This window comes from Bombina bombina, chromosome 1, assembly GCF_027579735.1.
Source record: "Bombina bombina isolate aBomBom1 chromosome 1, aBomBom1.pri, whole genome shotgun sequence".
Taxonomy (NCBI): domain Eukaryota; kingdom Metazoa; phylum Chordata; class Amphibia; order Anura; family Bombinatoridae; genus Bombina; species Bombina bombina.
Window position 1 is genome coordinate 85,639,852 of NC_069499.1, and position 14,247 is coordinate 85,654,098.

Sequence of the window (14,247 nt, forward strand, 5' to 3'; positions counted from 1 at the left end):
ACCGAGATAGACTAGTTAGGGGAACCAGAGCTATCCTCTGCAATATGGTCTCTGTTCCATTGTCTGAGCATGCATAACTGTAGGGGTCTCAGATGGAACCGAGCAAACTGAATGATATGCATGGAAGCAACCATCAGACCAATTACTTCCATACACTGAGCCACATATGAACAGGTTGAGGACTGAAGTGACAGGCAGGAAGTCAGAAGTTTAAGCCTCTGACGGAGCCATCATTTGCTTTGAAGACCTACAAGTCTATGGATAAAGCTAATGACGCCCAGAGGTCAGCCTTGGAAAGGGGGTACTGTCATGCCCACATGGAGTTTTGAACTCTCATGTTTCCCAGTGACTTTCCACTGAGCCTCCAGAGGTCTTTGGATTTTCTGACGTTCGTCAGCAAAATCTTCATAGACAGAGAATCTTTAATCGTGTCTAAGAAATGCACCCTGGGGTGTCTGGCACCAGGGAAATCTCCAGATTCACTTTCCACCCGTGGGAACGTAGAATAAAAAATAACATCTTACAAAATGAAAAGAAGGCACCTGAACCAAGATATAGTCCAGGACAGATGCCACCGTAATTCCTAAACATCTGGCTAGTGCCAGAAGAGCCCCATCGAATCCCCGTAAGATTCGAGGAGTAGAGGCTATGTCCAAAATTTTGTAATCATCTACGGTAGTAAAGGGACAAAAAAAAAAAAAAACCCAGAGGATTAAGAATCCCTAGAGCATACATTTAAAATGTATTGAGCAAATTTATGATGCTTATGACAATAACAGTATATACCTATACTGAATCAGGATAGAGATAAATGCTGATGATTCCTAAACCCATACTATAAATGAGATAGTCATAAAGACTCACTTATATACTATTGCCTACTTTACGCAGACTTCCCCTAAATGCCATAGCATTGCTGAATACACAGCTGTAAGGATAGCTAGGGTTAATACAGGAATCCAGCAGGTAGATTGGAGATTTACCCACTGAATCACAAGTGGTAAGATTAATCTCCCGTATATATTTTTCTACACAGAAAAAAAAAACTAAAAATAAAAAACACTAACATGGATAATCCCTAAGACATATAATATGTATTATATTATATTATATTATATATGTGATATTTCCATGGTAGGAGGAAAATAAATCATGAAATTATAATTATCCTACTTCTGTCTTAAAGTGAATGTAAAGTCAGCCTCTCCCGGGAACACCACAGTAATAGTCATTGAAAAATAGATGAACTTTAATTCATCATTTTCAAAGCATTACTTTGTTTTTCCTGAGATTCACCTTATTAGCTGCTCATTTTCAGTAATGTTCCTCCACCCACCATCTTTGCCGTTTGAGTGACAGATTCTGATCTTTGCTTTAGCACAATCATTGCTTCCCCCCAGGGGGGACAAACCTTTTTTTGCTACGTCACTTGCTCCCAATGCGCATGTGGTACAGCTGCACGGGTTGCGCATGGGCTATTAAAAATTTGATTTTAATACTTACAAGGCGATTTCTTTTATGAAAATCTAAGGAGCTCAAAAATATGCTGATGTGCTCAATGGCACGATAGTATTCAATGAATGTATTCATTCATTGACTACTATGTAGCTAGTCAACATTATCGCCTTTCAACGCATGCGCTGTTGATGAAGTCCGTGGGAGCGCGCTTGGAGACTACGCATAGAGCGGGTGGGACCGATCTATATGTTACACTGAGGAGAAGTAGGAAGTAGTGGCTGGGAGGAGTCTGGCTTGTAAACGGCAGCAAATTGGCGAGATAAATATATACATAAGCATTTATTTTTTAGAAAAAAAAAAAAAAGTGACGTTTATCTCAGACACATATGGAATAATAATGAGGCATAAAAACAATGAAAATTGACACTTTAAATATGCACAGCAGACAAAAGATAAGCATTTATAGTGCTTATAACATAGTAAAAATCATATATTCTACTGTAGAGAAAAAGGGTAATATAAGACGACCTAATGTTTAAAACAGTCCAATTAAACCATACTGTAGAAAGATAGGAATAAACCATGAAGATGGAAATAATCCCTAAAACATACAGGAATGTGAGACAGGATAATTGATCATATTGATAACAATGCCCAGTATATACCAAAAGGAAAGGGATGACCCATGAACATGGTGACAATCTTAAACATACAGTTACAATGCACAAACTGTAGAAATTTGTAACCACCAGTAGGTGGGTATAAATATATGATTTTCTGCTAAATAGAAGAGAAAGATTAATCATAAGAGACCTTCAAGATTTTTATCCACAGAATGAGGGAAATGTAATGCACCTTAAAGGGACAGTCTACACCAGAATTGTTATAATACAAGATAGATAATCCCTTTATTACCCATTCCCCAGTTTTGCATAATGAACAGTAATACTTGTATATTTATTTACCTCTGATTATCTTGTATCTAAGCCTCTGCAAACTGAGCCTTTATTTCAGTTCTTTTGAAAGCACTAGCAGAGTGTTATCTATATTAAACACATGAACTAACACCCTCTAGTGGTGAAAAACATGTTAAAATGCATTCTTAAAAGAGGCGGCCCTCAAGGTCTAAGAAATTAGCATATGAACCTCTTAGGTTAAGCTTCCAACTATGAATACCGAGAGAACAAAGCAATATTGGTGATAAAAGTAAATTGGAAAATTGTTTAAACTACATTCCCTATCTGAATCATGAAAGTTAATTTTGGACTAGACTGTCTCTAATACATGACAACATAAGGAGCATGCATTAGCAATAAATTGCTACCAGATGGTGACAAATACTAGTAAAAACACAGTATTAAGTATGAGAAAATAAATCATGAAAAATAAAATTGTAGGACATATGATTGATAATAAACACTCCCATAATAAAAAAACAAAAAAACTCATCCTCCTATCCTATAGGCAGTATTATCAGTACACATAAAAAACTGATATAAAACACCTTAGGATGGGAATAAATCTATGAAGGTCTAGGCTGAATAAGTTTAAATGAGGCTCACAGAGATCGTACTTAACATTACATGATGAAGACATCTAAAATGCGCTCAGACATGTCAAATGTCAAAATTTATGTCCGCCGAAGCGGATCTCACTATGTAGACTGTTGGAACAAAAGAAACAATTATTCTGTATAGAGCCCAACACTCACGGCTCTGAAAACAAAAGCAGACCATACGTCTCCTATCCAGCAGAGCAAACGCTTGCGGCTCCTCCACCACATAGCCGACTAGCTGCGCCATAGTATCCGCCCACAATGGCGGTCTTCTAATATGAGGGTAAAGGTACATAGCCGAATATAATAAAAATAGAGCTGACACAAAAGCTAAACACCTGAAGCTTAGTGCAATTGCCTAAAATAGTACTGCCAAAGAATTTATTTTCTAAAAAAGGCCGGCGGTAGTCTCATCTAGCTGGAGAAGCCGCCGCAGCTTCAGATAATGGCGCTCATCGATGTTATAAAAATATAAGCATAACCGTCAGCGGTAGCTTCTACTGAAGCCGGAGGTGCCGCTGCTGTAAATGAGGAACATACCAGCTAAAGGAGCTTGAGTGTAGATGCTCCATTATAAAGGTCCACACAAATAAATAAAAGCCTCAACCCCCCTGTGTCATTTTTAACTGTAAACAAAACAATCAGGGTAGTTGAATTATGTCAGAGGGAAACACCCAATAATGAGTGAACCGGAGCCTGTTTAAGGAGATGCCAGTAGATCCAAGCTGCTCAAATAACCAATATCCCCAACCTGGGATACAACTAAGGTTTCCAGACCCATCTAAGAGTGCATTGGAGGTGCCAGTTGGTCACCCTTCAAAGTCCTCCCTTTCCCTGATGACAGTAACAGTTATACCTGCCAAAGGAAGGGTTTAAATAAGGATATAAACAGACTTACCCTCCAGGATCTTCTGCTGTGGAGCAGACACAGCACTTCCCAGTCTGTCAACCTCAATCGACTGCTGGCAGGGACAAGGAGAGAAAAAAAAACAGAGTAACCAACCCTGATTTTCTATATAGGGGTAGCATAAATGTTAGAAGAAAAGCAAAGACTACCTCACCACCTTCTAACTGCTAAAAGCCACCCCTATTCTTACTAAAGAGAGTGACATGGACACAGCTAGACCCCAATCCTTGCTTGCAGGGAAAAACATAATTTATGCTTACCTGATAAATTTATTTCTCTTTTAGTGTATTCAGTCCACGGGTCATCCATTACTTATGGGATATATTCCCTTCCCAACAGGAAGTTGCAAGAGGATCACCCAAGCAGAGCTGCTATATAGCTCCTCCCCTCACATGTCATATCCAGTCATTCGACCGAAACAAGACAAGAAAGGAGAAACCATAGGGTGCAGTGGTGACTTGAGGCAGATCTAAATTTTAATTAAAACTCCAGTCACCACTGCACCCTATGGTTTCTCCTTTCTTGTCTTGTTTCGGTCGAATGACTGGATAGGACATGTGAGGGGAGGAGCTATATAGCAGCTCTGCTTGGGTGATCCTCTTGCAACTTCCTGTTGGGAAGGGAATATATCCCATAAGTAATGGATGACCCGTGGACGGAATACACTTAACAAGAGAAAACATAATTTATGCTTACCTCAAATTTATTTCTCTTGTAGTGTATTCAGTCCACGGCCCGCCCTGTCCTTTTAAGGCAGGTCTAAATTTTAATTAAAACTCCAAAGAAGACGGGGCGGGCCGTGGACTGAATACACTACAAGAGAAATAAATTTATCAGGTAAGCATAAATTATGTTTTCTCTTGTTAAGTATATTCAGTCCACGGGTCATCCATTACTTATGGGATACCAATACCAAAGCTAAAGTACACAGATGATGGGAGGGACAAGGCAGGAACTTTAAACGGAAGGAACCACTGCCTGTAGAACCTCTCTCCCCCAAAAACAGCCTCCGAAGAAGCAAAAGTGTCAAATTTGTAAAATTTTGAAAATGTATGAAGTGAAGACCAAGTCGCAGCCTTGCAAATCTGTTCAACAGAGGCCTCATTCTTAAAGGCCCAGGTGGAAGCCACAGCTCTAGTGGAATGAGCTGTAATTCTTTCAGGAGGCTGCTGTCCAGCCAAAAGGAGAGGTAGCCGAAGCTTTTTGACCTCTCCTCTGACCAGAATAAACGACAAACAGGGAAGACGTTTGACGAAAATCTTTAGTTGCCTATAAATAGAACTTCAGGGCATGGACTACGTCCAGATTATGCAAAAGTCGTTCCTTCTTTGAAGAAGGGTTAGGACATAATGATGGAACAACAATCTCTTGATTGATATTCCTGTTAGAAACTACCTTAGGTAAGAACCCAGGTTTAGTACGCAGAACTACCTTGTCTGAATGAAAAATCAGATAAGGAGAATCACAATGTAAGGCAGATAACTCAGAGACTCTTCGAGCCGAGGAAATAGCCATCAAAAACAGAACTTTCCAAGATAACAGCTTGATATCAATGGAATGAAGGGGTTCAAATGGAACACCTTGAAGAACGTTAAGAACTAAGTTTAAGCTCCACGGCGGAGCAACAGTCTTAAACACAGGCTTAATCCTAGCCAAAGCCTGACAAAAAGCCTTAACGTCTGCCAGATGTTTGTGTAAAAGAGTAGACAGAGCAGAAATCTGTCCCTTTAACGAACTAGCAGATAAGCCCTTTTCTAAACCCTCTTGTAGAAAAGACAATATCCTATGAATCCTAACTTTACTCCATGAGTAACTCTTGGATTCGCACCAATATAAATATTTACGCCATATCTTATGGTAAATCTTTCTGGTAACAGGTTTCCGAGACTGTATTAAGGTATCAATAACCGACTCCGAGAAGCCGCGCTTTGATAGGATCAAGCGTTCAATCTCCATGCAGTCAGCTTCAGAGAAATTAGATTTGGATGGTTGAAAGGACCCTGAATTAGAAGGTCCTGCCTCAGAGGCAGAGACTATTGTGGACAGGACGACATGTCCACTAGGTCTGCATACCAGGTCCTGCGTGGCCACGCAGGCGATATCAGAATCACCGATGCTCTCTCCTGTTTGATCTTGGCAATCAGTCGAGGTAGTAGCGGAAATGGTGGAAACACATAAGCCATGTTGAAAACCCAAGGGGCTGCTAGAGCATCTATCAGCACCGCTCCCGAGTCCCTGGACCTGGATCCGTAACAAGGAAGCTTGGCGTTCTGGATAGACGCCATGAGATCCAGTTCTGGTTTGCCCCAACGATGAATCAGTTGAGCAAAGACCTCCGGATGAAGTTCCCACTCCCCCGGATGAAAAGTCTGGCGACTTAGAAAATCCACCTCCCAGTTCTCCACGCCTGGGATGTAAATCGCTGACAGGTGGCAAGAGTGAGACTCTGCCCAGCGAATTATCTTGGAGACTTCTCACATCGCTAGGGAACTCCTGGTTCCTCCTTGATGGTTAATGTAAGCCACAGTCGTGATATTGTCCGACTGAAATCTGATGAACCTCAGTGTTGCTAACTGACGCCAAGCTAGAAGAGCATTGAATATTGCTCTTAACTCCAGAATATTTATTGGGAGAAGTTTCTCCTCCTGAGTCCACGATCCCTGAGCCTTCAGGGAGTTCCAGACTGCGCCCCAACCTAGAAGGCTGGCATCTGTTACAATCGTCCAATCTGGCCTGCGAAAGGTCATACCCTTGGACAGATGGACCCGAGAAAGCCACCAGAGAAGAGAATCTCTGGTCTCTCGATCCAGATTTAGTCGAGGGGACAAATCTGAGTAATCCCCATTCCACTGACTTAGCATGCATAATTGCAGCGGTCTGAGATGTAGGCGTGCAAATGGAACTATGTCCATTGCCTCTACCATTAAGCCGATTACTTCCATGCACTGAGCTACTGACGGGTGTGGAATGGAATGAAGGACACGACAAGCATTTAGCAGTTTTGATAACCTGGACTCTGTCAGGTAAATTTTCATCTCTATAGAATCTATAAGAGTCCCTAGGAAGGGAACCCTTGTGAGTGGTAATAGAGAACTCTTTTCCACGTTCACCTTCCACCCATGCGACCTCAGAAATGCCAGAACTATCTCTGTGTGAGACTTGGCAATTTGAAAAACTTGACGCTTGTATCAGAATGTCGTCTAGGTACGGAGCCACCGCTATGCCTCGCGGTCTCAGCTCCGCCAGAAGTGAGCCCAGAACCTTTGTAAAGATTCTCGGGGCCGTAGCTAACCCGAAGGGAAGAGCTACAAACTGGTAATGCCTGTCTAGAAAGGCAAACCTTAGGTACCGATAATGATCTTTGTGAATCGGTATGTTAAGGTAGGCATCCTTTAAGTCCACTGTGGTCATATACTGACCCTCTTGGATCATGGGTAGGATGGTTCGAATAGTTTCCATTTTGAATGATGGAACTCTTAGGAATTTGTTTAAAATTTTTAGATCCAAGATTGGTCTGAAGGTTCCCTCTTTCTTGGGAACCACAAACAGATTTGAGTAAAATCCTTGCCCTTGTTCCGTCCGCGGAACTGGGTGTATCACCCCCATTACTAGGAGGTCTTGTACACAGTGAAGAAAAGCCTCTTTCTTTATTTGGTTTGCTGATAACCAGGAATCATGAAATCTCCCTTGTGGAGGAGAAGCTTTGAAGTCCAGAAGGTATCCCTGAGATATAATCTCCAACGCCCAGGGATCCTGGACATCTCTTGCCCAAGCCTGGGCGGAGAGAAAGTCTGCCCCCCACTAGATCCGTTTCCGGATAGGGGGCCCTCTCTTCATGCTGTCTTAGGGGCAGTAGTAGGCTTTCTGGCCTGCTTGCCCTTGTTCCAGGACTGGTTGGTTTTCCAGCCCTGTTTGTAACGAGCAACAGTTCCTTCCTGTTTCGGGGCGGAGGAAGTTGATGCTGCTCCTGCCTTGAAGTTTCGAAAGGCACGAAAATTAGACTGTTTGGCCTTTGATTTGGCCCTGTCCTGAGGAAGAGTATGACCCTTACCTCCAGTAATGTCAGCAATAATTTCTTTCAATCCGGACCCGAATAAGGTCTGCCCTTTGAAAGGAATATTAAGCAATTTGGATTTAGAAGTCACATCAGCTGACCAAGATTTAAGCCATAGCACTCTGCGCGCCTGGATGGCGAATCCGGAGTTCTTAGCCGTTAATTTGGTTAAATGTACAACGGCATCAGAAACAAATGCGTTAGCTAGCTTAAGTGCTTTAAGCTTGTCCATAATCTCATCCAATGGAGCTGTGCGAATGGCCTCTTCCAGAGACTCAAACCAGAATGCTGCAGCAGCAGTGACAGGCGCAATGCATGCAAGGGGCTGTAAGATAAAACCTTGTTGAACAAACATTTTCTTAAGGTAACCTAATTTTTTATCCATTGGATCCGAAAAAGCACAACTATCCTCCACCGGGATAGTGGTACGCTTAGCTAAAGTAGAAACTGCTCCCTCCACCTTAGGGACTGTCTGCCATAAGTCTCGTGTGGTGGCGTCTATTGGAAACATTTTCCTAAATATAGGAGGGGAAAAGGGCACACCGGGTCTATCCCACTCCTTGCTAATAATCTCTGTAAGCCTTTTAGGTATAGGAAAAACGTCAGTACACACCGGCACCGCATAGTATCTATCCAGCCTACATAATTTCTCTGGAATTGCAACTGTATTACAGTCATTAAGAGCCGCTAAAACCTCCCCTAGCAATACACGGAGGTTCTCAAGCTTAAATTTAAAATTAGAGATCTCTGAATCCGATCTCCCTGGATCAGATCCGTCACCCACAGAATGAAGCTCTCCGTCCTCATGTTCTGCAAATTGTGACGCAGTATCGGACATGGCTCTCACAGCGCGCTCTGTCCTTATCCCAGAGAAATCGCGCTTACCTCTTAATTCCGGCAGTTTAGATAATACTTCTGTCATAACATTAGCCATGTCTTGTAAAGTGATTTGTATGGGCCTCTCATTTTGCGCCACAATATCACGCGCCTCCTGGGCGGGAGGCGAAGGTACTGACACGTGAGCGGAGTTAGTCGGCATAACTTCCCCCTCGTTGTCTGGTGATAATTCCTTTACAAATAAAGATTGACCTTTATTATTTAAAGTGAAATCAATGCATTTAGTACACATCTTTCTATGGGGCTCCACAATGGCCTTCAAACATAGTGAACAAACAGATTCATCTGTGTCAGACATGTTTAAACAGACTAGCAATGAGACTAGCAAGCTTGGAAAATACTTTCAAAATAAATTTACAAGCAATATAAAAAAACGCTACTGCGCCTTTAAGAAGCACAAAAAACTGTCACAGTTGAAATAACAAAGAACCAAATCAGTTATAGCAACCAAATTTTCACAGTAAATGTATTAAGTTAGCAGAGCATTGCACCCACTAGCAAATGGATGATTAACCCCTTAGTACCCAAAACGGATAATCAATATAAGAATTAACGTTTTTAACACAGTCAAACACACTGTCACAGGTCTGCTGTGACTGATTACCTCCCTCAAAATGATTTTTGAAATCCCCTGAGCTCTCTAGAGACGTCCTGGATCATGGAGGAAGAAGCAGGAAGACTGACTGAATTTTTACTGCGCAAAAAAAAAGAGCTAAAATAGGCCCCTCCCACTCATATTACAACAGTGGGAAACCTCAGTTAACTGTTTCCATGCAGAAATATACGACAGCCATGTGGAAAAATTCATGCCCCAAAAAGTTTTATCACCAATGTACCTCACAAAAAACGATTAACATGCCAGTAAACGTTTTAAATCAATTTTAAAGGTTATGTATTGTTATAGATAAGCCTGCTACCAGTCGCTACTACTGCAGTTAAGGCTCATACATTACTTAAGTATTAACAGCATTTTCTTAGTCAAATTCCATTCCTTAGAAAATTACTTTACTGCACATACATTCATCAGCCTGATACCAGTCGCTACTACTGCATTTAAGGCTGTACTTACATTACATCGGTATCAGCAGAATTTTCTTAGTCAATTCCATTCCTTAGAAAAATATTTACTGCACATACCTTATTTGCAGGAAACCCCGCATGCTATTCCCCTTCTGAAGATACCCCACTCCTCAGAACGTGCGAGAACAGCCAGTGGATCTTAGTTACTTCTGCTAAGATCATAGAAAACGCAGGCAGGTTCTTCTTCTAAATACTGCCTGAGAGAAAAAACAGCACACTCCGGTGCCATTTAAAAATAAACTTTTGATTGAAGAAGTAATTAAATATAAAAAACTCCACACTCCTCTCACGACCTTCCTTCTATGTTGAGGGTTGCAAGAGAATGACTGGATATGACATGTGAGGGGAGGAGCTATATAGCAGCTCTGCTTGGGTGATCCTCTTGCAACTTCCTGTTGGGAAGGGAATATATCCCATAAGTAATGGATGACCCGTGGACTGAATACACTTAACAAGAGAAAGTACCAATTAAAAGGATTAAATTCTTCAGACACCGACTTCACACATCCTCTATTGACAAAGGCACGAGAATGACTTGGGATTATGGGTAAGGGAAGTTACACTTAACAGCTTTACTGGGGTGCTCTTTGCCTCTTGCTGGCCAGGAGTTGAATATCCCACTAGTAATTGGAATGACGTTGTGGACTCTCCATGCCATAGGAAAGAAATATACGTATATGCATTTGTGATTGGCTGATGGCTGTCACATGATGCAGGGGGAGTGGAAATAGGCATAACTAAAATTTGTCAGAAAAATATCTACTACTCATTTGAAGTTCAGACTAAATGCTATTGTATTGACTTGATATCATGCATTTGCAGAATGTTGTTTTAAAAAGATAGATAATCCCTTACTCATTCCCCAGTTTTGCATAACAGTTATAATGCACGTGTATCTAAACCTCTGCAGACTGCCCCCTTATTTCAGTTCTTTTGAGACTTGTATTTTAGACAATCAGTGCTCACTCCTCTAAATTCACGTGCATGAGCTCAATGTAATCTATATGAAACACAATCTAATGCCCTCTAGTGGTGAAAAACTATCAAAATGCATTTAGATTAGAGGTGGCCTTCAAGGTCTAAGAAATTAGCATATGAACCTCCTAGGTTTAGCTTTTAACTAAGAATGACAAAACAAAGCAAAATTGGTGATAAAAGTAAATTGGAGAGTTGTGTAAAATTACATGCCCTATTTGAATCATGAAATTATTTTTTGGGACTTGACTGTCCCTTTAATCAAATTTACTGTATAGACAGGTCCTTTAAAAGTTGATCCCTACGCACTCAAGATTGTGACAGACTGAAACTGAAAAAATGCCTGCACACCGAAGATCGGCATGAAGGGAGGGAGCGCTGGCGGCTGTAGACATACAGTCTACACCTTAGTCATCTTAAAGTCTTACTTTAGGATTAAGCTTCAAAAAGCCTCCTGCACCCTTTTTATATAATGCAGCAGGAACAGTAAACAGTTATTTTAAAATGAATATGGTTTCTGGCTACTTTAAAATTGCTGCCAAGTTCCACCCACTGATGACATCACGATCTGTACCGCATCTAGGGATTCTGCTGAATAGCATTGACAGTCTGCTGAATCCAACTAGTGAGCCTTTTGTGATTGGATGCCATATGCAGCCCAGATCGTGATGTCAGTTGGTAGAGCTTTAGCCATTACAAAGTGGCAAGAAACAATACTCATTTGAAAATAAAAATGTTTTACTCTTCCTGCTGCAGGATACAGAAAGAGGTGCAGGAGGCTATTTACAGCTTGAACTAAAGTAAGACTTTAAAATGGCTGGCTAAGGTGTAGACAGTCCCTTTAAGGTCTATAGGGGTTGGTAAGAATAGTCTTTAAAAAACGGCAACTTTGTACTTTAAAAGGATAAACAATTTTTTTTTTTTCTTTCATGATTCAGATAGGAGCATGCAAATTTAAGCAACTAATTTACTCCTATGATCATTTTTTTCTTTGTTCTCTTGGTATCTTTATTTGAGAAAGCAGGACAAAGCTTACGAGCCAGACCATTTTAGTTAAGCAACCAGTGTATCGCTTGCGGATTGGTGGCTACATTTAGTCACCAATCAGCAAGCACTACCCAGGCGCTGAACCAAAGATGGGCCAGCTTGTAAGCTTACATTCCTACTTTTTCAAATAAAGACAAGGCCTTTTTGTATCAAGCTCTTAAATTGTGCAACTGTTAAGGAATAAAGTTATGCCAGAGAAAGTATGACTGAATACCAAAGATTTTTTTCTAGAGAATACAATTTTTATCTAATCATCTTATTCTCTTGGTATACTTTGTTAAAGCAGCTGAAATGTCGTACTGCAATCTAGCTGAACACATTGGATAAGCCAAAAAGAACAGGTACAAATGTGCAGCCACCAATAAGCAGAGCCTTGCTGCTCCTGAGCCTAACTAGGTATGATTTAACAATCGATAAAAAGAACAAAGCAAATTAGATTAAAAAAAAAAATTTTGAAAGTTGTTTAAAATTGCATGCTGAATCATGAAATAATTTTTTTAAGGTTTCATGCCCCTTGAATTAGAATACATGCAAATTAATAGTTGACTTGCTATAGTTTAGCTGTCCTCACTGTTATTTGTATAGTGATTACACAAATAAAGCACAGATCACAAAATGTGACACTCAAGAATACAACTCAAATACTGTAGCTGGTCATTATGCAATATCTTACCTTGATTTCACTAATTTCTCGTATCCATTCTTTCACTAGATTGTTTAGTTTCCCCAAAATTAAAATTCTGCAAAATACATAAAATGTTTACACAACTTGGTTAAATCATGTCATACAATTTGATGCGTTACAAAGTTCAGTGCGTTTATTTTATTATTCATTCAATATGTAAAACATGCTTACCTACGCTGCAATTCCTCTTCCTCCTCAAAGACACCAAAAGGTTTCAAAGTTTCAATTAACTTTTGGGTAAGTGTGCAATCAGTGTCCTTGGGTACAGCTAAACTAATAGGAGATGTTATTCCATAGTTTTTCTGCTGTTGAGATCCAGGGGATCCTGCTGGGCTACAGAGAAATAAAAGATAAATTGTTAGTATACCAAATTGTAATTTAACTATTCCTAAAGTCTTCAACAATTGGTGCACTAACTGCTAAAGCGAGAATGCATTTTAGTCACTGGGAAGGGGAATTTGAATACCGGTTATTAAAGGAAAAAAAAAAAAAAAAATCAAGATTTATACAGTTACAATGAAGCAGATATCTGAAAGTGATGCTGGGTGCTGTGGGTTTTTCAGTGTACATCACTTTGAAAAATATATATTGAATTTACAGATTAACATCAACATAAATGCAAAAGTAAAATATGTTGTGATAAAAAGACAAAATAAAAAAAAACAAATGAAGCAACAGCTTAGCATTAGAGACTGGTTATCTATATTTTCTATCCTTGCACACTTCCAATAACACGTATAGAAAAACCTAGGAAAACACTGGTCTTAGATACATACACTTTATGAGGCACCTAATCAAGAAAAGCATTCACTTTTGCTTGTGATTTGTCACTTTCCACTAGGTGTGGGAGTAGTTCTTACAGAAATACCATTAACTGAATGGGGGGGGGGGGGGGGAATATATATATATATCCCTCAGTTTACACCGGGGTTAGGTTCCAGGAGGAATGGTTGTAAATCAAAACCATTGTAAATTGAAACCCAGTTTATAATGTAAGTCAATGGGAAGTGAGGGAGTTAGGTTCCAGGCCCCTATCAAAATTGACATAAGTAACACCCAATACATTATTTTTAAAGCTTTGAAATGAAGACTTTAAATACTAAACAGCATTATAAACCTAATAATAGATTGTATCATCATCATCAAACTAAGTTTAATGAACAAAAACAGCTAATGTCTGTTCTGTGTACACAGATCAATTTCAGACCTGTTAAGTTGCATAACTTTGCTGCAAAACAAGCGGACAGCTCCACCTACTGGCTTTTTTAATTAGTGCATTGTTTTCCAAAGCTTTTCAAAAGCAGTCACGACTCAAAACAAAGGTCGTTATTCTGAAACGGCGCAAATTGAACTGGAGTAAACCGAGGGCCGTATGTATACACACAAACACACACACAGAGAGTGAGTGAGTGTGTGTATATATCAACATTTTAAATTAGGGGGAGATAAAAGGCGAGTTTAAAATCCTCCACTACGCACAAAATATAGAAAAAATAACTCATTGTGTAGTTCATTAACAAATCTAGACAGGCCCAGAGGCTTGTTTTCCCACAGAAAACCTCTGAATTACATGGTTTCCAATGCAGCAA

The 14,247-nt window shown here is 40.1% G+C and overlaps 1 protein-coding gene across 1 annotated transcript in view; it reads right to left on the minus strand.

Moving 5' to 3' along the window:
- The window catches only part of PAPOLA (poly(A) polymerase alpha), a gene marked incomplete in the record, with an annotated part of 373,831 nt that overhangs the window by 347,504 nt on the left and 12,080 nt on the right, over positions 1-14,247 (minus strand). Inside the window, 2 exon segments of the mRNA XM_053697494.1 lie at positions 12,647-12,713; positions 12,830-12,991. Coding sequence (XP_053553469.1) covers positions 12,647-12,713; positions 12,830-12,991 — 229 coding nt within the window.